The sequence below is a fragment of the Anopheles stephensi genome, chromosome 3 (genome assembly GCF_013141755.1).
Source record: "Anopheles stephensi strain Indian chromosome 3, UCI_ANSTEP_V1.0, whole genome shotgun sequence".
NCBI lineage: Eukaryota > Metazoa > Arthropoda > Insecta > Diptera > Culicidae > Anopheles > Anopheles stephensi.
Genome location: NC_050203.1, coordinates 51,317,582 through 51,342,808, shown reverse-complemented (window position 1 = coordinate 51,342,808; position 25,227 = coordinate 51,317,582). Strand labels below are relative to the sequence as shown.

General features: G+C 42.8%; 1 protein-coding gene across 7 annotated transcripts in view; it reads right to left on the bottom strand.

Annotated features, from left to right (window-relative positions):
• The window catches only part of LOC118514511, a 62,443-nt gene that overhangs the window by 34,262 nt on the left and 2,954 nt on the right, over positions 1-25,227 (bottom strand). For all 7 annotated transcript variants that reach the window (XM_036061452.1, XM_036061458.1, XM_036061456.1 and 4 more), the window contains exon 3: positions 4,288-4,585. In XM_036061452.1, coding sequence (XP_035917345.1) covers positions 4,288-4,495 — 208 coding nt within the window. In that variant the 5' untranslated portion in view covers positions 4,496-4,585. The remainder of the gene's footprint in view (positions 1-4,287; positions 4,586-25,227) is intronic.

Below are 25,227 nucleotides of genomic sequence, written 5' to 3'. Positions count from 1 at the left end.
CTTTATGAGTCAGCATGGGATGTTTGGATACGCTTCTGCTGTTCGAAGATATTTATTTTCTGACAGCTCTTTATGTAGCTACTTTATGATGTGTACAATTGGCTTTAACTAGGGTACTACATGATTTGAAGTGCCGAAATAGCTATGCTTTAGGCTTGATGACAATGTGCTTCAGTGGATATTGGTGAACCAAAGATGGTGGATGGTATCCAGTTTTAAGCAGGGACAATTTCATACTGTAGATGGTATTTCAGTTCAACTGATCATATTTCATCCTAAGGTAAATGCTCTACTAAAACAACATGGACTTTCTCCAAAACTGACGAATTGCTCCAAGTTGTGTTCGTAAGGAAAATTATCGGAAGGATTTTTGGCCCCATATGAGAGGTAGAACGCCCCGGTGGTAAAGACGACAACGGCACCGGTTTTCAAACAGCAGGACCAGGGTCCAATCCGGATCGTTCCCCCGTAGCGACAACTAACTATCCGGCCTCATGGTACCATTAAGTCTAGTGAGCCTAATAGGACGATAGAAGATCTGTTGTAATAACTGTGGCCTGTGCATGAACCCTCACTTCAGAGTAACGAATTAGAATCTCCAAATCCTTGATTGGCAAGTGATGTCACAAGAATGACACCGGCCAACCCAACTCATAATGTTTGGCCCCGTAAGTGGGGTAGGACAATGGTTGATCCATTACAAGGCTCCCGTGGACTGTTCTTGTCACGAGAATGGCACCGGACGACTCCGTCCGTAACAGCCGTCCACACTTACAGAGGAGACGGGGTAGGCCAAACTGAAGTGTAGTGATAACGTTGATGCATCCGCTAAAAATACTGGGATATTGGATCGGTAAACGACGGCACTAGACCGTGGACGATATCAAGGACTTCTGCAGCAGGCTAAGACCACGAAACGGTTGTAGTGCCTGATGGGTAAGTAAGTAGGTAATACGCAATTTAGAATGGATTTTGACCGTGAACGGTTCAAAATACAGTACTAGTAAGGTAAATAAGTGCGAGTTTGGTCTACACCTTGGGGTGAAATACATATACAAAATTTAAATTAACTACTGAATATCAATGTACAAATTTTGTGTCAAAATGCTCAAAATTAGTTTTGAATATCATATACGAAGCGTTTTAAAGTCGTACAAGTCTTGTAATTCGTTTTTCACCTCTTAAATCCTGGCTCTTCATGTAAACTGAACACCGGTGTAGCATTGTGCTGTATCACAATTAATAAAGAACTGTCACCCACAATGACACGTAGCTTCTCGGGATCGCTTTCCTATCATTCCGTTCGCATCGGAGCGCACTGGAGAACAAGAAGCAAAGTAAATAAAGTGATAAAGCCTGCCAGGAAGTTGGATAGCGCGTGACTTTCACCCAAGAAACCATTAGGTGGTTTGGAACTACACCACCACCACGTGTGGTCACGTCGGTTCGATGATCAAGATGCCGGGCGGTGTGGTACATGAGAAACGGGACACCGTTAAATTGTGCCGTTCATAAATCATCATTTCGAAGGTGGAAGGTGCAATAAAAGTCACGAGCCGAGACGATGTCAATCGCACGTTTGTGTCCGCTCAGCACAGGAAGGTCCTTGTACTGTCACCGCACCACAGTCGGTCGCCGTAATAGCAGTAAATCGATTGAGCGTTTATAACTTATTGAGGTTGAGCGTACAAACGTACATAAACCAGCACAGGATGCGATAATTAGTTACAGAAGCCCATTGAACAGTAATCGGCCGGCAGCTTCTTGTTATTATATTTGCAGCAGAGCAGCACACGGCTAGCTTAATGCGTTTCCATCGGCATCATCTCGCATCTTCCTATTCCTAGCTGGTTCCGTGTTTGGTCAAGTCATCACAATCGCAACATGCAATAATCGGTTCTGGGTAAGGGAAAAACAAACAAACCGGATTACCAGAACCGGATATCACTTACAAATGACGTGGGAAAACCATAAGCCCTTATTGCATTTACACGTTCCGATGACGCCAATGCAAACTATTTCCGGAACTGCAATGCGAGTGTGCAATCTGGTATCATTCGTAAGGGAGGAGACAATACTTAGTACAGGCGTTCCACGTGTGGTCCAAAACGTCTATCGGTTTGCGAAGATAAAGAGCCTGCCAGTTCCTGGAAATAGTTGGCGACGGGTTTGGCTTCTACAAACTACGATCATGTCCATTTTGAAGGCTACTACAGAAAAAAGAGTGTAGTATTGCTTTCCATCACTGATAGGGCGTTTGTTGCTGACGTATATTGCATGCGTATGCTGTCATGTTCCTTGGAATGCTATCGTACTGTCCTTGGCAGCAGTGAAGCGCGTACAATGTCAGTGGCGAAACTATGATAAGATGAGAAGGCACGTGTCAGTGTGGAAACGCTCGCTTATTTGAAGCGATTTTACTTTCCTTTGCATTAAAATAATATTTAAGTACAAATTGGAATCAAGTCCTTCTCCAGGAGAGAATTTCGCCCAATGAAGCTGCATAGGATCATAAAAATAGAAAATGGTGTCCCGCGCTCCACTCTAGCGCATAATTATTGACGGATTGATGGGCGCGCACAACAACATTTTCACCGTGCAAAAGTTTCCATCTGGCGGATCAGTTCATCATTTCAAATTTATTGCTTTCGGCTGCTTGTTGAGGTGGAAAATCCCTCACGAGCACGGAAGTCGTCACAGCTCCCTGGGCTACACCGACTTACATCCCAAGATCCAAAACACATCAACATAAAAATGTTAAAAGTTAAAAACTCGAGGCAACAGGAAGCTTCTTTGAACTCCTAAAAACCAAATTTGTGTGCGAAAAGCGAAACTCAAAAATATCGATCAACCGGCAGACCGACAATTTCCCCGGCTTCGTCGGTTTTAACTTTTACGCACGGTTGAAGTGGCCAGCATTTAATCTCGCTTGGCCTACTTTTTCTTTTGGCAGGCGACGAAAGAACATTCCAAACCACTTACAGCGCACACTTGTGTGTGTGTGTGTGGGAAATTCCCAACGGTTGCTCGATTCGTTGTTGATTAACGTTAAGCGTTGGCATCAGCAAACAGGGCAAAAGTTTTCGGCCCTAAAGCCGCCTACTGGGATGTAAACTGTGGATGGCTATCTCCTCGTAAGGTATTGAACTGGAATGAACTGAGCAGGAGTTTTGGAAATTTTCTATCAAACGAACCCGGACACATTGTGGTATTTTAAACGTCGCTAATTAACCTCAAAAATGTTCAATCCAAACGCTTCAGACGATTGGGTGCTATTTTTCATCCATTTTTATTGATCCTGGGCCAGCAATTTGAGCTACACCATTCACAAGCCCCTATCGTAGTCAATCGCAGTTGTAAAACGATTTCAATAACCGACCAAATTTGAACCATTCTCACCTAGCTTGCTGTAGCGTCTGAGATCTTGGGCAACATCTTGCGGCGATCATTATCATTTAGCTCTAAAAAATCAACCCCCAAAATTGGCTGCCAACTTGGTATTGCGAGTTGCTCGCGGCAACTCCTAATTTACATGCATACAAATGGAAATTCCAATCGATTGTGAGGGAGCGACTCAGGTACCGAACCTCCGAGTTAGGGGGAGACCTATTTTCAAAAATAGACCCCACCACCATCCTCCTCTTCCCTTCTCAACATCCTCCCAAACAGAAAGAAAACAAAGTTACATCTAACATCGTACCCGCGCCCCGTCATGGTTTGATCGACTCACCTACACAACCACACACTCGCACACACCCAAGCAAACATTCTCACACAGAAAAGGCTGCCTCTCATTTACAAACCCATTCGGGAAAGAAATCGCCAACGGGGTGGCAGGATATCCACCCCTATCGTATCGCATGCCAGAGTCGATGGTTGCTGTGGCACGCAGCAAAAACAGGTGATTTTTGGAGAAGCAAATGAATTATGCAAACGATGTCAACGACATTTTGCTTTTGCATAAATATATACATACACACGCTGCAGGGTAGCCTTTCGCTTCCGGACGTGGTAGAAGCGAAAAAAAATCCCACCCTGAAGACAAAAAAACGAAAACAAAACCTGTGCAATAAATTATCGCTCTCGGCTAATGCTGTATCCGAGTGAGGAGAGCGAGTGAAAGAAAACAAAACAATTATGACGAAATGGAATTGGAATACCGAGCACCAAGTTTGAAATCGATCGCCCCTCTAATCCGGGAGGCCGATCAAGTCGATCAGGAAATTAGACAATGAGGAGGATAATCATTCAAACCCCGACACGTGGACATTGACTGCATAGATTTACCTTTCTGGGACGGTGGGAAACATTCGAACTCGAACATTTCGACCGATTTGACCTTGCTTTGCGAATTCAGCTGACCGAACACGTTCCCAATGATGGTGGCGTACAGGAGCAGCAGGACAAACGTTTGACAGCGCATCCCGCATGGCTGCAGTGCCGGCGCCATCGTCTTTGGTGGGAATATTTTGAGATGCTTTAAGAGAGCTTTCATTTGTCGAGTTTTTGTTTTTGTTAAAGGAATTGGTTTTTTACACTTCAGGAACGTTCACACTAAGTTTCGTTTCGTGTTGGTGATAACATTCTGAAAAGAAAAAAGATGGGAAAAATATTTATTAGAAATGAGGTAACTGTGGAGTCTCCAAAACAGAGGGTAGTTCGTAAAAAATGTTTTTTTGCAGTGTAGAGATAGACGCTCTGGGATCGAAATAACAACTCCGATCGGATCCTACATAATAACGAGCCCGTTACGATCCGAAGCAATGATTCCGATCAATTCGGGACTCGTATTTGATTCCGGACATCTTTTTGATTCAGGACTCGTTGTTGATTCCTTACTCGTGATTTGATTCAGGATCCGGATTCGACTCCGGCAACAGAGCGCATTGGCCAGATCTGATCCAGTAAATAGTCGAATCTACTCATAACTCATACAAATCATCGTTAATCGAGGAATCATTACAAAACCGGACACCACGATTGGTCAATTCTCCTGGGAGGCCTTGAGTGACCAGGACCCAAGATTTGATGCAACATTACGAGCCGATGATTCACCGGCTAATGTTCTCCATCGTTTCGTGGAACTTCCCATTACCTGTCCACTTTAGCCTCCCGCTATGCCACTACTCGACTCGTGTCTAGTACGACTTGAATAGAATCATAAAAAACGGCCCGAACCCTCTTGATAATGAGATGAGATACTTTATCGCTTACTTTTTCGAGTGCTTTCCTCCAGTTCGATATCGATCGATGGCCTTCTAATCTTCGGCCCCTTGAACTCGAAAACTCGCAAACCTAACCCATGCAATCGATATCGCGTCGAAGCGTTAGAGTAGCAGTAACTTTCAAAGTGGCTTACCAGCAAAAGTTTATCCAGCAAACGCCTCAAACATTTTGTGTTATCCTCGTTGGCTCGTTAGTTTACCACGAAACGAACGATTACGTTGGTGCGCTGTGGTAAGGTGCATCAAACAGCTAATTAAGTTGTGAATGATTTATGAACCTTTTAAAACCGATCGCATGAACATAACGCATCCCACACGGCCCCACTCAGTTTCAACAAGCAGGTCGCGTGCGCTACTTCATATCTACGGAAGTGAGATTCTTCGCAACTGTGAGTCCTCCCAACACTATCACGTCCACCTACGACAATGTAGAAATTTTAATTGGCAACTCGACATTAGCCTTAGCGGGCACACTTGTGACACCATTGGCGTCGCTTCTGTGCAAAGCGTGCCCAACGATGCACAGACGCGCTCGACGTCTTTCTGGTCCGTGCGGTACTGATCTATTTAGAGAACCTGTGGCTGTGTCGGATTTCGATCTCCGGGTCTGCGTATCACAGTGACTCGCCGGGTGAAACACTTTATCAAGGGCTCCCTATCCTATAGCTCTGACCTTTCCTTTTCCTTCCTCCCCACGCCTTACCAGTGGCTAGGTAACTCTCTAGTCCACGCGGAGGATGTTCACCTCGGACGGAACCATCGTTGAATGGGAAACAGACTACACACGCCGAGTTGCCTGCGCTGCTCAAGTGCTAATGCAGTGGGTGGATTTTGACAATGATTAGACGCGTCGGTGTGCTGCCAAGCCAAGATTGCCCTAACCAGACGTCGAGGCAGATTGGAGCGAAGAGCATGAAGAGTTGTTGTATCAGTTGCTTCTTTTTCGGTTTGTTTTATTGTCACTTTCGTGCCGAGAATTTATGTGCTGTGTGTGTGAGAGAGAGCGCTCGCCAAACGCAACATGACAGAGTTGGTTCACACGCCCCTTAAGCCGGAAAATGATAATGGTATTTATGGGTGTGGAAAACCCGATGCCGAGAATATTCAATTGCCGAGCACAAAAACGGAAGTGTGAAGCACAGGAACACCTGCTTCGATGGAGACGCCAGGTCAATCATGTCGGTATGCTGTGAAATACTTTCGCGTGGTATGGAACAGTACGACAAAGAACTCTACAAAAGGGTGTTTCATAAAAAAAACAGGACCACGCAGTTATTCATGGAAAATTATGACTTAAATAAAGAGGCAACCAACCTACGGTTAGGAGCTCTCTAATTAAGAGAAATGAAATCTATTTCTGCTTCTTTGTAGCCAACGGTTGACGCAGATTTGGGTGTGATTGTATGTCAAAGGTTTTGCTCTGTTTGCTCTTAATTAGCCAACCGAATACCTTGTTTTTGCGTTCGTAATACGATTAGACGGATGTCTTACTCCGTCTATGGTATGCCTTTCTAAGGGTAGTCTTATTAGAGCACATTTAATTTCAAAAGCTGTCAAAGCTGCCAATCAGCGAAATTTTTGCGAAAAGAAACTCGTGTGATAATTGTGGAAATTTTAGTCATAGAAAAATACACATTTTAGTGCGTTATTACACTTGTTTCGTGCAAAGAGACTGAAGATGCACCTATCCTTTTGCCCTTAGCAATCGCGATCGTTCCTATGCCGGCCCGTTGGTTGACGGAGGGACCCTACAACGTAGGGAATTAAATATGTTATGGGTTCTTCTACCCACAACGCTGTTTACTGCATTAATGAAAATATTAGTTGCTTGCTTTTAAACATATACGTTGCTTAAAACTTATCGAGTAAGGTGTGTCAAAAAAAATTATGCATCTTACAGCCTTTTAAGTTTCCATTGTAAATAACTCATGTCAAAAGACTTTTAAAACATACCTTAACAGATTATAGTACCAGCTAATTAGTGGCACAAAGTAACTTCACGGCTCATCTTACGAAGGAAGTAATAGTATTTTCGCCATCAAACGTGATTTACTCATTTAAGCAGCAACTACTGTGCAGCTTTTAAGTAAGATAATGGGAACGCTCTTCCACCGGAGCACTACGGAACGAGGTAGAATAAAAAGTTAAAACTAAATTATGGAATAAATAAACCACATTTTCCGCAAGGCTGACTTTGAAAATTTCATCCACCGAGCCAAGCCCGCCGATCGGGATAATTAGCAATGATTAATGAATGTAATTGGAGGTGATTCGGCTAGCGTTCAGCCGAATGACAGACACCGGGTTAAAATGTAACTCCCGAGGGAACCCAACAATTTGGGGGTAAATGGATTGGAATTGCAAATCGCGTCACAGACGCGTGTATGGTGCTCCAGTTATCCAGGGCTAATTGTACAAACGATATGAAAATGAGAATCAAGAACTCACTCAAGTGCGATAAGTTTATTAAGAAGTTTTTTTTTTAATTTTGAAGATGCTTTAGCCAATTTTGAAGGGTAAAAGTTAGCTATATAACGAAACTAATATAGCGCCGAAAATGCTATAAAAGCCTTATAAATCAGTTGGGAAACAAATGGTGATGTATGGCGTTTAGAGTCGGAATAGCTTTGCCATTTTCTTACGTCCTCGTTTCTCGATTTCAAAACATTTATTAAATAATCCTCGGAGAGTGAGCGCGAGAGAGATAGGGAGAGAGAGAGAGAGAGAACCCCCAAAAATGGCGCCAGTTTCCCTCTGGCCGGAAATGGAGGCTTTTATTGCGTTTTACGATACAATCCCCTCATGCCAGCTCGTGTTGTAGCCGCCCGTCACATACCTACACACCGTAAAAAGCTTTATTTTTAGACATAACCTTACATTTACTCCCCAGTAGCACACACGCACACACACACACACACACACACACACAGGTGAAGGACGTAGGAAAAGCGGGCAGACACGAAATGCCGATAGAATTTTACGATTTCCAGGCACGACCACCGGTCCGGGGGAGTCCGGGTCTCGTCCCCGAGGACGCTTTTGTGCATTAATAAACAATATTCCAAATGGAAAAAGACCATGCGCTTACTATTACTCCCGGTTTTTTTTATTTGGTTCGCGAGTCCTTTTTGGTGGTCCTTCCCGGTGAACATCGCCGGGAAAGTCCCGAGGTTTTGTTTGTTTGTGCGCACCCGTGTGAGCAAGGTTACAAAACAACGTTCCCATCCGGACGTCAGCAGACGTTTACAAACATTAAAGAAAAAGGGCCACCATCACAACAAAAATAATTAATCCAACGTGCACGATAACCATCTTCTCGACCTGACCTTCCGGTCGGATTATCAAGTGTTGATTGAAAAGTGTTATTTTCTGTCCAACCACACAACCTCGCCAACCCGGCACAGCACGCAGCCGGTGTCGGTGATTTTAATCAGTTCCGGGAAAATTGGCCCCAACCGGTCTAGCATCAGCCGTAAACAGAGTGTTCTGCAAGGAAAGCTTCAATCCGTACGACGGAAAAGCTTACACCGATCGTGTTATTGTCCGTGCTGGCCCATGTGTGTGCTCGAAGTCCACTCGAAGCTGACTCGGCTGTCAACAGCGTGATCGCGGGCGTCGAAAATAGCAACACACTGATACGCTTTGTTGTTTTAGTGATTGCGTTGCTTCTGTCATTGCCGGACCGGTCAAAGAATTGCGCTTCGCCGCACATTCACTTGTTTCGGCCGATGATTGGAAAACCGTTCTGGAAGATGTTTATCGGGCAGATTGGGCAGCGGCTGTTGGGAAGGTATCAAAAACTTACCCAACCGGTGCCAGTCGAACGTTGTGATAAGATAAAGCAACCACCGATCCGCTAGTGCGTGCCGATTGAGACACACGGAATGGGCTACCGAGATTGGTGAGCGCCATTTAGGTTGGCGAATTAAAATGATGATACTTCTCCGCATACTTCCAACGAACAGCTTCAATTAACATAACCCTGACCCGGGGTTGGTTAAATGTTTTTGCAAACGGTGACCACCGAAATGCATGAACCGAGGGCTACCAATTCCACCGAAAACCGAACCGAGGTTTCTATCGTTACCACGATGCCGCGATTGACATTTCGACCCTTTTAACTCAATCAGCAATCATAAATGTACGCACGTCGGAAAGAAAGGAGCCGCACACGACAAGCGACCATGTTCCGTTTATTGGAACCATGGGTGGTACTGGCTGGCCCCATATCGATATCGGGGCAAGAACCTTCACAATGGGAGGAAATCAAACTGGCCTGATGGTGGTGGACGATCACACAACGCGAGCACCTCTCTTCCTGACCACTCGGTTCGGCTCATTTGTGTGTTGTGTTGAGGTGAATGATTATTTCTACTCAGGCTGAACAATGGGAACGCAAACGGTGGCAGCGAATGTTCAATTTATTTCTAGTATGTGCGTATCCACTGCACAAAAACACGATTCACCGCAATAACAAACACAGCCTTCACACAACAACAACAACAACAAAAGCTGTGAAAAACAAAACCCCCACATCGTCGGGTCGGGATCACATTTTGACACCCCCTTTGGCTTCGTTTTGTCGCGAAAACAAAATAAATTTTAATCAAACAGAAATAACCATCATTATGCGACAAAGAAAGAGAAAAAAAATAACACCACCCGCGGGCACCCTCACCGCAAGTCGAAAGATCGAGTGATTTAGGCAAACTTCTAAGGTCAATTAGGATGGGAAGGTGACAAGTGGGAATGGGAAGATGTGTATGTGTGTGTGTGTGAATCTATTTTTTTGGAAATTATTTATTGAGTGAAGAAGTTTTAACCTCCAACTTATTTGTCCTTTTTTTTACGCAAAGTAATAATATTTCTTTTTCTACAGGGTTTTCAATAAGCTCAAATACAACGTTTTGCATTTTTTGTGTCTTGGTAATTTTTTTTCGGCTTTGGCTTCATATATAGGCTGTCTCGAGGCGATCATTTTTTGTTAGTATACCGCGCATAAAGTAGTTTGTAAGACGTTGTAGTTAAGTTGTTTGTGAAAGGTGAGAGACCTAGAGACCCACGAGGTGAAGCAGAACTAAGATACAACAATTTTGTAAGATGGAACCTGGAGATGGGCTCGGTCAAAGACCGTGCTTGATCTGGCAGACCGTGTTCCACGAGGTCGCCAGCAACCAACATAATGGAGGAAGAGCGGGTTTTTTCCGAAAAAATTAACGCTCGGTCCGAAATACTGCTGCAAACCTGGATTAGTCGATCGGATCGGATGAATGATCTGGCATACAAGCTGTACACGAATCGCAAGGTTCACATGGTATCGGAGGCTTCAACGAAGAAGGGGTTTGACATAGTCTAAGTGTTATTTTTGCGAGTCTCCGGTTAGTAGGTTCTTCTTCCTAATGAGAAACTTTTTGTCTTACACCAGCCAAATAATGTTCAAAATGGTCGGCTGAGGGTACTGAGGTTGGCATCCCTCAATCAAGTGTTGTGTCAAGTAGCTCTTGTTAAAGAGGAGGGATCAGCTGCACTTTAATAGGTGAGAGGTGAGGGCTATTGGTAGCTCAGCGTTTACTGATGGCAAAGAGCTCGAAGCGTACGAAGAGTTACTTTGTGAGGCCAAGATTCAAGGTGAGGGCAGAGAATGAGGGAGAGGGACGAAGGCTACCAACACTATCGCTGAATTTAATCTTGAGCTCAGGAACGTCAGGCCGGTTATCGAAGGTCCTATCCAAGTATGAGTAATTCTCACTCGTGCTTATCGAAAACTTAAAAAACCTTCGCCGCGTACCATTAGATTGAAGTTCTGAAGAAGGCTGTAGTCACGGATATCTCAGGACTTTCACGGAAAGGATTATCACTTCTTTCAAAATGAAGGCTACGAAGAATATGTCCATACAGCGAATATCATCCAAGCTTGGTGTCTGGAAAAATTTGACAGATTTCCTCGAAACGACTTTTGGACCTCTCAGCTCTCCGGACCTTAATTCCTAGAAGTGAGCGCCCAACTTTCGAAGCTCATTTCTTAGATCTGGAATCTAAGAAACCGGAATATCAACAAAAATAGATTCAGAAAAGTATATCTTATGCTTTTAATATATTTGTAAAGTGTATTCCATCTTTTTGAACACCCTGTAGCCCTAAGGCGGTCCGGTGGCCGAGGCGATAACGGCGCCGGTCTTCACACGGCAGAACCGGGATTCAAATCCCATCCAGAAATGGCAGGCCGAGACCTCTAGAGGTTGTAATGCCAAGGAAGAAGAAGAAGAAGAAGTAGCCCTAAAAATAGCGGAGTGCTCTAAAACCTTTTCAAATTTACCATACTTTAGAAAAGGTTTCTCCTCGCAGCACGTATCGCGGGCTTTTCGTAATCGAGAGATCATAGTGGTTCGTTTTATTTTGTTGAAAAAAAAACCGGATGGGTGTAATAAAAGAGGCTACAACGAAAAACAAAAAAAAACGCCGGTAATCAAACTGAGTTGCGTGCGTGTAAGGTGCAATAAAATTCAAATGGTGCTACGGAGCAGTACGATCAGGGGCTGCTGATGTGGCTTCATCCGAGGATGGTTGTACCAATCCATCTACAACGCATCTGACACACCGAAGGCAACTACAAGAAAGATACAAGGCGCTAATGTTAACGGCTTGCTATCGAACTAGATCGAGACGCGGGCGATTGTTTTAGTGGTTAAATTCGACACACCACGTGTACCGCGCGGGCTCCGTTTTCCAGTTCGTTGATCGCGTTAGCAAGGAGGTTAGCAAGTTGTTAAGCGCAGACATTGACTGATTAAACGAAAAGCTCCCCTTTTGCCGAGCTTCACCTGCTAGAAGACGCAAAACGAGCGAACCCTTTCTAAGGTCATCGGACAGCGGCGGGGTGAGCCGCCTTTCGGAAACCTTTACCAGCTTTAAGCGACCCCACTAGAAAAGGGGTATTATTTTTCGAACCGCAGTTTTATAAATCAAACGATATAGGTAACCTTTAAAAGTGAATAATTTAACCTCTACCTCCTCTACTTTACACGCGCATCCTTCATCCCCTTGCCGGTGATCCCCTTGCGCAAGTACGGTGCGCGCGCGCGTAAAATTCACGCATCCAGTCCAATCGTGTTGAACCGGTTCTTGAGCATTTTGTTGTTGTTGGTTTTGCGAAATGGACGGCAAAACGGAACCGCAAACAACAACAACAACAACAACGACCGTTTTCGTGACAAACACAGGAAACAAAAACGCGCCGACGAGCGTGCAATAATGAAGAAACGTTTACGGTTTCGTCCAGCTACCTTGTCCACCATCATTACGTGTTATTAATAAAATGCTGGTTTATTGTGCAAACAGACGTTACAAAAAAAAAAACCGAAACCCCAAAAACAAGGAAAGGCTTCCCTATCGTGCTCGGTGTGGTGAACGGAGGACGGAGGGAAAGAAAAATTAAATTTCCAATCAGGACCGGCCGATGAAGTGTTGAAAAACTCAACATTTTCTTTTTTGTTTTTGTGTTGGCGTTTAATGGCATAATTTAATGCACTCCGTTGCAATGGTGCGCCTCATCAATCAGGCGAATGTGTGACTCTTTTTTTGTGCGTTAGTGTTTTGTCTTTGGCCGTATCCCCTTTTTACAGTGGTTTTCACGCCAGTTTTATGGTGATGGTTCAATTGAGTAATGTGGCTTACTATTTATTGCCATCTTATTAAGTTTTGCTTTACGAGGCGATCGTAATTAATTTATTTCAGCTCGGGTTTTTGGTGAGGATTATGTGTGCGAATACTTTATTAATGCCATTAGAGCTAGCTTTGTTGAGTAAGAACAAATTTTATTTTAAATTGGAAATGTTTTAAAAGTTGGAAAAATAATATCAACTGATTACAGATGTAATATAGCCCTGGAAATAACATGATACTAAACCTAGACTATTCCGGACCAATTATACCTCGATCTGTGAACCAGAGTGTGGGTAGCATACCAAAATTTCAAAAAGATACAATCCAGTACTGAATTATGGAACATTGCTTTACCAGTTTTCATAAATTTGGTGTATTTTTTGTTATGAATGATATCAAACAAAAGTGATTAATTTTTGTCCGTCAACCTCAGAATGCATTTCTATGCAAGGCATAGAATAGAGCAGTTTTGAAGGCATTTTCTATTTTCTGTTAATCATGCTTCTGTTGTAGCTTGAGAAAGGGCCATTTTCAAAGACCCTCACTTCGATAGTAAAAAATAAGTATTCCTTAGAAAAATGTGTTCCAATTTGTTGAATATTTTTAGGACTTGGACAGAGACATGGACAGAGCTGGTATGGTAATGCCACATTGAGTTGAAGGTGACATTGAGTTGAAATTGATGCATCTGCTAGAAAGGCCGTAATATTACTTTGCTAGACGATGGCACTGGACCTTGAGCACTATAAAGGAATTTTGCAGCAGATCAGGACCGTAGAGCAGTTTTAGCGGCTTTTAAATGAGCAAGTAGTAGATAAGTACAGACAATTTTGATTCGATAGCCTGCCCAAATACTCTCTATCTGCCAAAGTGTTTGAACATGTTGATAGTTATCTTCTTAAGTCAATATTGAACACTTTTGTTGAAGATGGTATACCAATATTCTCAACAAAAATGTATCTTTGCAGCAAAAATGTATTTATTACTGTTTGATTATAAGACAACAACAAAAAAACAAATCATGTAAATTAATTCTTCAACCTAGAATAAGCTAAAGTATAAATCATAAACCAAACACATAACGTTAAAATAATTTAAAATAGCCATAAAACAGCTAGATTAAAATTGCTAGATACTAAACTACTAAAGATACTTACAAGAACAAGAAGTAAAAACTGTGAGGTACGTGATATAGTTCAAAGGTGTTTTTATAAACAATTTACTATCTACAGTGAAAGTTAATGTTCTGATAAAAATTCTAAAACAAGCAAAATACACAGTATTGCGAGAACACTGTAACCACTTGTCGAGTATTCATCGCTGACGACTTCACGGAGTCGGCATAATGATGTGTATGATGGTGGAGAAGGGATGGCTTTTAAGAATAAATTTGACTCACCCTTTCCTCCCTTCTTCTCTTCTCTTCCGCACCCTTTCCCGTGAGCGCTCCAGGCCAATTGATAATTGGTAGCTTTTTAACGAACTCTCGTTTGTTACGAGCAACTCAATCCCCCCCAACACACGCACGCACACAAACACACACGGACACTTACATACAGCTTTACGTGTCTTGGGCTATGGAGAGGGATTCTATTTCTTGCACAAAAACACGAAACCGGTGAACCGTTGTTCATCTACATAATTTTAATTCAGCCCTTCTCTTCCGTGTCAAACGCTGCATACGAAAGAAGGTTTCGGCCCAAATGTAGCAAGCAAGTGAGCCGGGAGCCTTATTATTCCTATCTATTTGAATACTTTACTTCGCTGATACGGTACTATAACTGTAACTGAGCGAGCGAAACAAGCGACAAAAAAAAAAACGCCAAAAAACGCATCGCCAAAGCTACAGTGCTTTGGGTGGCAGAAAATCTACGTGGAATTTGTAATCTCGCTGGTTCATTTTTGTGCCTTGATACACACACACGTACACAGACACAAACCTTTCTTCTCATGCATTTGCACACTGTCTCACTTACAATCAGTATTATCGGGTGCCGCGTAATATTGCCGCGAAACCCGACTCAATTACCGAATGGGAGCATTTCTTTCTCGCGGCAGAAACGCGGCAGCATGGCGAGAGCCTACTCTGCTCCCCATCTTTAGCTTCATTGATACGCACACACACACACACACACACACAGATAGGCAGTGGCTTTTTTACCCTCCCATCCACATTGGCGAATGTCTCATTTTAATATAAAATTGCCCCAAATATTTTGGGGGACCCCGACGAAAGGGAGCACCCTCAAATTTATGCGCCCTTTTTTTGTTGTTTTTGCTCTCTGTGTGTCCCACATGCGTGTGTGTGCGTATGTTGGATACCGAGAAGAAGATGAGGACGAGTTTTTGGTGTAGCTGTTGGGTCTGGGAATTTGTGTGCTTATTTATTTCTTTAATGCCTTATGGTCTCCCTCCCGAAAACCGACTCGTCCATCCGGTGGTGGGTGAAGTTGATAAAAGCCAGCAGAAGAAGACCGAACGAAACCTCCACAATTACCGGCCTGTATGGCGAGTGCGCGAGTACGTTTAATCCATCTTAGCTTTTTATGACCCATCGGCGACTCTCGGTGGTGATCCTTATGCGTGCGTGCCCGGGTGTGTGTGTGTGCGAAGGTTTATAAATAAATGCCCACAAGAAGTTGGGGGGGACCATTTTGCGGGCCGACATTCAAAATCATTGCACAATCAGCATCATTGGAATGTTAACATGTGACGTGTATTAACGAGAACGGTGCTTTATCTCGCTGCTCTTGGACTGTGTATTTTTTATGTACGATTTGTTCCCATTCTCAGAGCGTTTCGTCTGCGCGTTTGTGTGTGTGTGTGTGTGTGAATGTTGTTATGTTTTGGTTCTTTCCTACTCCTACCACCGATTATCTCCTTTGTGATGCTGCGGCCTCTTCAATCAACAGCATAGTAGAGAACCTGTCATTGACTTCTCCAAAATCTGTTTTGCCAGTCAATGTTGTAGTAAAGTAACAACAAGTCGAAGGAGAAAAAGAGATACAGAGAGAGAGAGAGAGAACAACATAACACATAACAACATAACCTTCTTTGCACGCGAGTGAAGCAACGCCAAGGTGACGAATGTGAATAACACTAATGACCTTGATAAGCGAATCAATATTCTCTGCGTGGTTGTTGTTGTTGCCGCTTTTCGTCATTACCCGCGCCCGGAGCTCCTTTGTCGGATCAAAAAGGGTCAGTGAATGCGGGTGAAACAATCCCTGTACCGCGTTGTACCGAGGCGTTGATGAAGGGTTCCGTTTCGATTGTCTTCCTGGCGCATCTTCAAAGATTAAACATGAAAACGCGCCCGAACCAACACGAACACTACTGGCACGATAACGCAACGATGCGTCAGCAGAAATGGTTGCAAAAGGCAACATACGTATGTACAGAACAGGGCGCGAAAGTTGCGCAAAGATATGTAATGTGAGGTTCAGATATGGGAAAGAACATTCGTGAAATAGAGACGTGGGAATCTTTCAAGTTTGTTAACAATATGTTTAATTGAATGAGAGGTTGCTTGATTTTTTTTTGTTTTTGATAAATAAATAACTTTTAATAGTAACTAAATAGTAACTATTTAACTGACAGAGATTTTCCGTTGCTAAGACAATAGCATTACAGCACTTACTTGCCCGTACGCTGGGAGGTCGTGTACAACGTCTACTATGACAATATCATCTGAAGACATCACAATAAAAGATATTTGATTACCTAATCTAAGAAGCCTGCCATACAAATGGATGCTATTGCCTTATCAACTGAAAACCCCTGTAATTCAATACAAGCGAATCAATAAAAGAGTAAGAACATATAAGCTAACTGAAATAAATTAAAGTAAAGTAAATATAACAAATAAAACATAAAAAAGGTAATGTTAACAAAAAAAAACACCAAAAACATTAAAAAAATAAGTCTTGATTAGAAATGTATAATTGAGAAAGAGTGTAAATCAAAAACTCAAGAATTCAAATCAATTAAACAAGAATTCAAAAGGAATAAAAAACCAAAATTCACATTTGCAGCTAAACACGTACAAAAACATACTGTTGTTTTAACACACTTAAGTAATACTGATTATTTTCTTTTGCTCCGCACTATTGCATGAGATAAGAAAAGTATGATAAGCTTTCCCATAACAGGAACCTAAAGCGAAATCTAACTTCATTCGAAAGCACTCACAGCAGTAAACAGGCTAAAAAAAGGTAAAAGATAAGAAAGTTTTAATGTACAAAATAATAAATTGACAGGAGTTTTCAGTTGATAATGTACAAGCATTGATCGTTTTTGTAGGCTCCACATGATATTGTAAACGAAGCCAATGATATTGTCACGGCCTGTCAGCGCAGGGTAAGAGTTTACCATTTCATCTAAGAAGCCTACAAAAACGGCCGACGCCATTCCATTATCAATTAAAAAACACTGTATTAGATACAAAAATCATTCCCACTTATTGCAATTTGCAATTTATGATTATATTTAGATCGCGGTGTGTGTTTAAAGTATTGTAAAAAGTTAAACTTTAAGCAATCTTTAAACTATCATGAATTGATTCACTTTCAAGTTTACAGACATATGTGCATATGAGGTCTTCTCATACGCAAAAAATATGTTTGCCCACGACTTATCAAAACATTGTTTGCACCACTGTGTGTGGCTAACTGTGAACGGTTCTGTTTTTTTTTTTCATTTGCTATTTCCATCACACATTTCCTGTTTTGCGGCTTGTAAATAAATACGCACTCTAACATTTCCGCCGCCAGGACGGAGAAGGGTGAAACAAGCAGGGGCAGTGAAGGGACCGGATGAAGAACATCATGCGAATCAGCACTGACCGCACGCAACCATCCGCACTAAACCCCTTTCACGCGATCGATTGCCATTGATGGGACATGTATGGGTGTGTGTGTGTGTGTGTGTGATACGTTCGTAGGAATTAGCCGAAATATCAGCACCAAACGGTCAGTGTCGTGCGGGATTTTGGTTGGATTATACCTGCCCACCGGGAGTGAGATGGATAATCCAACGTTGAAATGTACTTATCTGGCAAAATAACAATACGCACGAAGCCGGACCTGGCTGTGCGTTATGCAGGCGCCACTGGCAAATGGGTCCATTTATCGCACTTCGATCACTGCTGCCATGAATGAATGTTTTGAAGCGTCGGTTTAATCGCACAACCTTCCCACTGATAAGTGAAACCACGTACCACCCACCACTCGAGTAAGGCCCAGCTGAAGTTTAAGCCCTACCCGTTTAGCGTTAAAAGCGTAAAAGGTTCTTAATCAATTGTTCCGTCGTTACGCATGCCTCGTGACGTCAGGCAGAAACCACCACACTACTCGGGTTGTCCCGGAGATTAATGCAACAAAGTTGGAGCGGCCTTATCTGGTCGGGTAGGAACGCTGATGTTCGCGAAAAGAAAGGATTATATTTCATTTATTGCAAGACTGCTTATTTGTCTTAATCAAATGATTAATTTTTAAATTTACTTCTATATTGTAATTAACTCTGTTTTGCATGAGAGGAATAAGATAATAAAATAAGCTGAATAAAAAAGACTGGCCCTTACATTAACGGAATGAGTCATTGAGACCGACTGTACGTTACGGGCCAAGCCAGTCGCTTTACCGCTTGCTGTAGATAATATGTGGAGTGGAACATAATTTTCCTTTGCACCCAACCGTACCCAGCAATACCGAAACTAAACAGAAAGGTATATGATCCGTACGCGACAACGACACGTGCCACCGTACAAGATCGACGCACGGTGAAACACAAGGCGTCTCCATTATAGTGGCGCGGAAGCGTTGACTGTGCATGTGTTCCGCATTTGAGGATGCCGATTTGCCTGTGGGGTAAATAGCAAAACCACACTCACACACACAGAAACTTCTCCCATCCCTTCCTCGCACCCCACCTGCCGGTACCGGAGTGTAGCCTTGGGGCCGGATTATGATCCCAAAAATAATGTTCAAAGGGATCGGGAAAGCGCGCCTTGGTGTCGTGGCGAAAATGTGTTCTACGCTATACCAGGGAACACACGAATACACACACGTGTAGTGGGCTGCGTTTTGGTACCGGCCGTTTGTGGCAGTTGGGCCGCGTCGGGAGGGAGGTTCCCAACAGTAACCGGCAAATTGCCGGCTGTTAGCTATGTTGCCTCGATAATAAACAAGGATTTCTTCACTTTGCAGTCTTGTAACCGCAAAAAAATGGGAAGACTGCGCCTTCGGGCAGACAAGAGATAAATACGACACACATACAAGCGTAAACCGAAAGGATGTCGGTATGATATACCTTTTTGCTGGCAAATGTTTAGCTCGGTATCAGCCCTGCCGGTTGAAAATATACATATCAGCTTTCAGCACACCCGACCACATCTTTCTTACTTGATTTGCCGGAATTCTTGAAAACATAGTCCAAACAGTGGGATAAAACGGGACCAGTTCGGAATCACTGGACATTTCAAGGCAACATCATGTTCGAGTCACAAAAACAATAAGAATGGTTTGTTATGTCAAAATTGCGAATTGTCTTAAGCATGGATATTATGGGACTGAACACCAATGTAACTTAAATAAAATAGCACAGATCTTATTTTGTTCAAATGAAAGAATTTGGTGATAATAATTAGTTTCACCAAATGGAATATTAAGTTCCAAACAAATGTTTAATTTTGGAGTCTTGACAGACTTTACTTTTGCGTAAAAATATTTTTGGTTTCGTCCGGAGGGTTTTAGACGGTTACCTTTTTCATTTTATTTGCGTAATGCAATTTGGTGACCATTTGTCAAATATGTTTAAATTTGTCTTGTTTAATTAACACTTGTTTAATTTTTTCAGTCAACAAAACTTGATTTTGCTCTACAAAGTGGACAAAAATAAATTTTAATAACCTTTTTTTTAATTTAACAAGGACGGGCTGACCATAATGCTGCTTATTATTTTGAACATTTTTATACCTTTTTAGTTTTTCTTTCATTTGTCAGAAAAATTTCTGCTTGTAAAATATCTTTAAACAAATATTGGAAGGAAGAATTGGCTACTTTCGGTGCAAAAACATGTCTAATTTATTGTTGTTAAAAGAAAACAGGTGTTTTGAAAAATAATTTCAAAGTCAATAAGGAAACCTTTCAAACATTGTGAAAAGAACCTTAAAAATAAACTCAAATCAATCAAAGCAACTGTCAAAAAAAAAACTCCGGAACAAAATAATTTAATTGGATAATTTAATTTAAAAAAAACAGAAAGTCAACAAAACACTGCAAATATACTTCCTTTTTGACTTCAATTTTGACTGAGTTAATTCCCACTGTGCCCTCTGAGCTCCTATTTACGTCTGGTGAGTCCTTAGGACAAGAGATAGGTTTAATGTTTGAGTCCTGTCGCAGCTTCACCCGAAACCAAGTCACTCGACAGCTTCGTGGGAAATCTTTGATTACACACTTCATCCCCTGCCGGCTACTTCCTGTTCCTTGACCTCACGTCTTATGCAGATTATGCTCGCGGCGGTTGGCGTGAAATCTGCTAGAAATGGGAGGTGGTCTAGCAGCAAGTCGAGGAGAAAATTGCTTTTCGACGTCCGCCAACATGGAATGCCGCCCGCGGTTTCGCTGGCGCAGTATCATCATATCGCCACTCTATGCCACATTTGCTCTCATGTTTCGTCGTTTCCACGGGCAGAGATGCGTAGTATCCTTTCGCAGTGGCCGTGCCTTCCGTGCGAGTGAGTGTATTTTATCGCTTACGCCTCAACACATTTCGGGACGATCGGTTGTTGGTGGATAGCATATTTTTATTTATTATCCTCGCTCTGATACATCACCACCACCATGGGGTGGGACCTACTTCCACTCACATCTTCCACGAGCCTTTTCCTCCCATCAATCCAATCCAACTGCTTTACTGCTTGTTGACTTATGGGCTTTCGTTTGTTTACAGCATTACTTCTAACAGAAACAAGAGACCTCGGCTTGCCAGCGTGAGGATAGCTTCCGCCCAGCAATGCCGTCAACGAACAGAACCGAACGACTGTAAACGTCTGTCAATAACGACTCCCCTCCCCAACAGCGAGCAAGGTGCTGTTTGGTAAAATCGTAACGCAAAAGCTGAAGATAAATAAAGCTCGTGAAATTTATTTTTGAAGTATAACGTAAAATTTGTACGAAAGCTTCTGGAGACGGGTCTAAATCTTGCGCGCTGAAGAGAAACACTCGAAGCAGCAGCAGCAAGTACGAAAACACGACACTTGCCATGCTTCCAACGACGCACATGCTTGTAGACGTTGTTTGTAGTACATCTCAACAAATCAGTTCAATTGTGTGCAACACAATTTTGTCTCGCTTTAGCCGCAATTGTACACCATTTGCTGGAAGTGTGGATCGAGTGTATTCTATTTGCGACGAGTGTACAGATCGGGACTTGTTCTTAGCGCATGGCCCCTCTAATGAGCGTATTTCTGTTGCGTTTGTTTGGTTAGGTGGATGGTGAAGTTTTAAGTCTCGCCGATCCGCCAGTTTTTCCCCGAATCCCAAACTGTCTCTGTCGTTAAAATAAATCTGGGCGTCTTTCGAAGGAAAAACAAACAGCAGCGGTGCCAGCGGTCTACGTCAAACTAACTGGAGTATAATTTCACCATATTTTTTCATTACATTTTCATGATGAAAAAAGGGACCAACAGCAAGTTGTAATGTGCTGTCGTTTGTAAAAAATAAAGGCAATATTCATTTGGAGTTCTTCCACAGCTTGTCTTGTTGAAGTCAATATGCAAGATCTTATCTCCTTAAATGATATCGATTAACATTACCGGGGACGGAAAACTGTTCCTCTCGAAAAGAGCCGACAAGCTTCAAGAATGTGGTTTTTAATTTTCATAAATAAAACAAACCCATCACCAAGAGCTGAACCTTCCCGGTTGCCTTCTTCCGCCTTGCAACAAGCATATATTTTGACTAGAGTCGCTCGATTTGCGATTGTTGGGTCCGATAAGCGGGAAAAGGTCTCGGTACCCTGGGCGAGCCTGGTCAGTCACGCTAATCGAGATGGGTCCGGCAACATTTCTGAGCCTTTTTCTCGTTGTTGCGTAAATGCCGCTCTAAGTTGAAGCCGGGCGTAATCTGGTGGAAAAGAAAAGTATGATTATAATGTAACTTTCCAACCAGCCAGTCACCCACGGCCCCATCGTGGAAAGAATCGTCTGATCGGTTTAAAAGAAGCAACAATATTCTTCTGTTCCGATTTTACAGCGCTACACTTTAATTCGGCGAAGCGCTGGTTGGTTTCAATCTGTTTACAACAGCTGTTCCGAAGGTCATTGGAAAATGTGTAAATTGCGCCGCATGTCAGGTTTTGCTACAGAGTAAGCGGCTACAATTTTTACTAATAAATGCAGCGTGCAGCACACCAGCGGGCCTTTGGCTGCGTGGGCTTTCCGATACGCTGATGGCCTTCATCAAAAGTCCATTAGTGGACGATTGTTACGGCCAAACCTTTCGTTGGCGTCCTATCTTCCCTGGGCTGGTTGCTGGAAAATTGGACTCATTAAGGTCGGAAATTGGAAGCAAGGTAAGGGTACCGGTACGTGTGCTATGATTGGAATGTGATAATAATTCATTTGCTTATCAAAATCGCAATGACACGTGGAGGCCGGAAGCGAACCGGGCCCGATTTACCGGCAGGCGAATAAGACGAATAAAGGGAACAGAGAGAAATTCATCCATAAATGCATCATGCTCACACTGCGCCTGGTTTGGAAGGTGAAGGCATGCGCTTCCATTAAGAGCGATTCATTCCATAAATAAATTATCTCCCTTTCTTTACAGTGCAGGGTTGTCAAACATCCTGCCTGTGAAGAAGGGGTGAATTGTTTTATTTACAATTTTTTTTTACCAGTATTTTTGGCCAAAACAGAAAAAATTCATGCACAAAAATAGTCATTGTAATTAAATAATTCTTCTGCTTCTTTGGCGACCTCTTAGGTCATGCCTGCCATTTCTGGCTTACTAGACTTAAAGATACCAACACTACCGGGGAACGGTCCAGTAGGTTTTGAACCCCGGTCCTGCCGTTAGAAGACCTGCGCCGTTGTCACCTCTACCACCGGGCCAACCCAATATTAAATTAAATAATTAAATATTCTAAAATATATTAAATTCTGATAAATATTGTTAAGTATACCAAGTAAGGTGGTTGGCAAATTGCTTTAAAACACAACTATAAATACTTTTTGGCACTACAACTTTGATGGATCTCGGCCTGCCCATTTCCTTGACTCGATTGTGTCCATCGCTAAATAATATGTTGAAATTACGAGGAGATTGAATGTATGAGATTGATACCGGTTCCTTGGTGTCAGGCAACTGGTGACGCTACCTAGAAGATCTCAGTGCCGCTCTATTACAAGGTTATTTGATTATTGGTGAAGCCATAGAAAAATTTCAGACAATAATTTTTTTACTTTTCACACAGGACATTCTGCTGTCATACATAAGGCCTACTCTGGTATTGCTACCTTTGCTAATTGAATGCAGTGTTTAACAACTCCTCGTAGTCATCTGAAGTCAATCTGAGCCCCACTTTGAAACATGCGTTACTGCACCTGTAGCGTATACACAACAGCAAACCATCACAACTTGGAGACATTTAGTCTGTTAAAAACGAAGAATGTCCTAGAAAATCTGTATGGATGTTTTTGATATATTCGGGGATCATCGGTGCAATTAATTCTCTTCCTTAATTCAGTGTGGTTCCAGTTATCCATCGTTTCTTATATATGTAAGGTCAACATTTTTTAATGACAAATGAAGAAGAATAATCGGAAAAGCCTACCCTGAGATCAACAAGCAAGTGGGATTCGAGTCACGAATCAAGTAAGGAACAAATCAAACCCCTTGAAACAGTTAATCCTTTGTTTAACCAACAATAGCTACTAATTGCAATCAGAAATTAATATTTCTGAAATACAAAAAAAATTATGGAGACCGTTTCAATAGTGCAACAAGAAAACTATAAACGAAAAGTATAAGAAGATATGTTTGACATTCCTCGCCGATGCACTCAGGTCCGTGATGCACCAGAATGCGCCACAATCATACCATGATACTCTCATATCTTGTTGCTTACCCCACCTGTTTCGGCCAGCAAACAAAACCGATTAACATATTTTCCACCACCACCACACAAACACGCACACAGCCAGACACAGACCCCATCGTTTCGAGAAGGGGTCAAAGGCACGTGTAACTCTATCTCTTGCGGCAGAAAAATGCAGAAGTCACACACCGGAGTCGTCGCCGCATCATTTCGCGCAGACCTTTCACTTTTGGCTCTGTTCTGTTGGTTTGGTTACATACCGAACAATTTCGCCTGAAGCTTTAGGCCCCTTCCAAATCTGGTGCTCCAGAAGAGACATCAACGACGTTGCCGTCGTCGCTGTCGGCCGCTTAAAGGGTAGGAATTGCTCAAAGCCCATTATCTGCCGGAATCAATCATGCATCTTAACTGCAGCTCTCGGCTACACACATTCGAGGTAGGCGATGCCGATGCTTAGTTTCGCTCGGGTTGTGTGCAGCAACAGCAGCAAACAAGCAGGGAACGGTTATAGCGGTTCAGCTGTAACGTGACACTCGCGCACAAACGACTCACAAACATGCTCTCGGTGGATTTTTGTTTCGTTTTTTGTTTGGACTCTGATTGTTGCTTGTTTTATCCACTCTGTCTTTCCTTCTCTACTGATCAGTTTTCGCGATCCTTTTTGGCGTGGAATGTTTTCTGTGTTTCCTTCTTTCTTTTTTTTTTTGTTTTTTTTGCCATCTCTTAGAAGGTCTTTTGCGATACTTCGGAAGCTTTTCGGCTTTGTTGGCGTTTGCTTGTTTTTCTCTCTGTGTATGTGTGTGTGTGCATGTTTTGCACCCCATCTTTCCCAGTCAAAGAGGCGGCCGTTTGTTTACCAATCGAAAGCATCATCACCGTAGGCCCACTAGTCAACTGGTCTTCGGTGGGAGCAAGCGCCTTTGTTTTGGTTATTTTTAAACCAGGGCTAGCCGCCGCCCTCGAGCGACGATGAGTGATCGCGTACGGGTAAGCGAACGAGCCAATAAACGATCTTTGTGCCCCGAGCCGCTGAGAGCTGGGCGAGGATCGGCCGGTGGGCGCAACGGTGCAACGGAATTAATCTTCAGCGTCGTTGGAGGCGGTGCGGTTCAAACGGATGCATGAATGTATGTGTGTGTGCGAAAAAAAAATGCATGCATGCGACTGCACTAGCCTGCCCATACTGGACTGAAGACGAATAAATTTGTGCAGTTGAGTATTAATCTTCCCAAAGCGC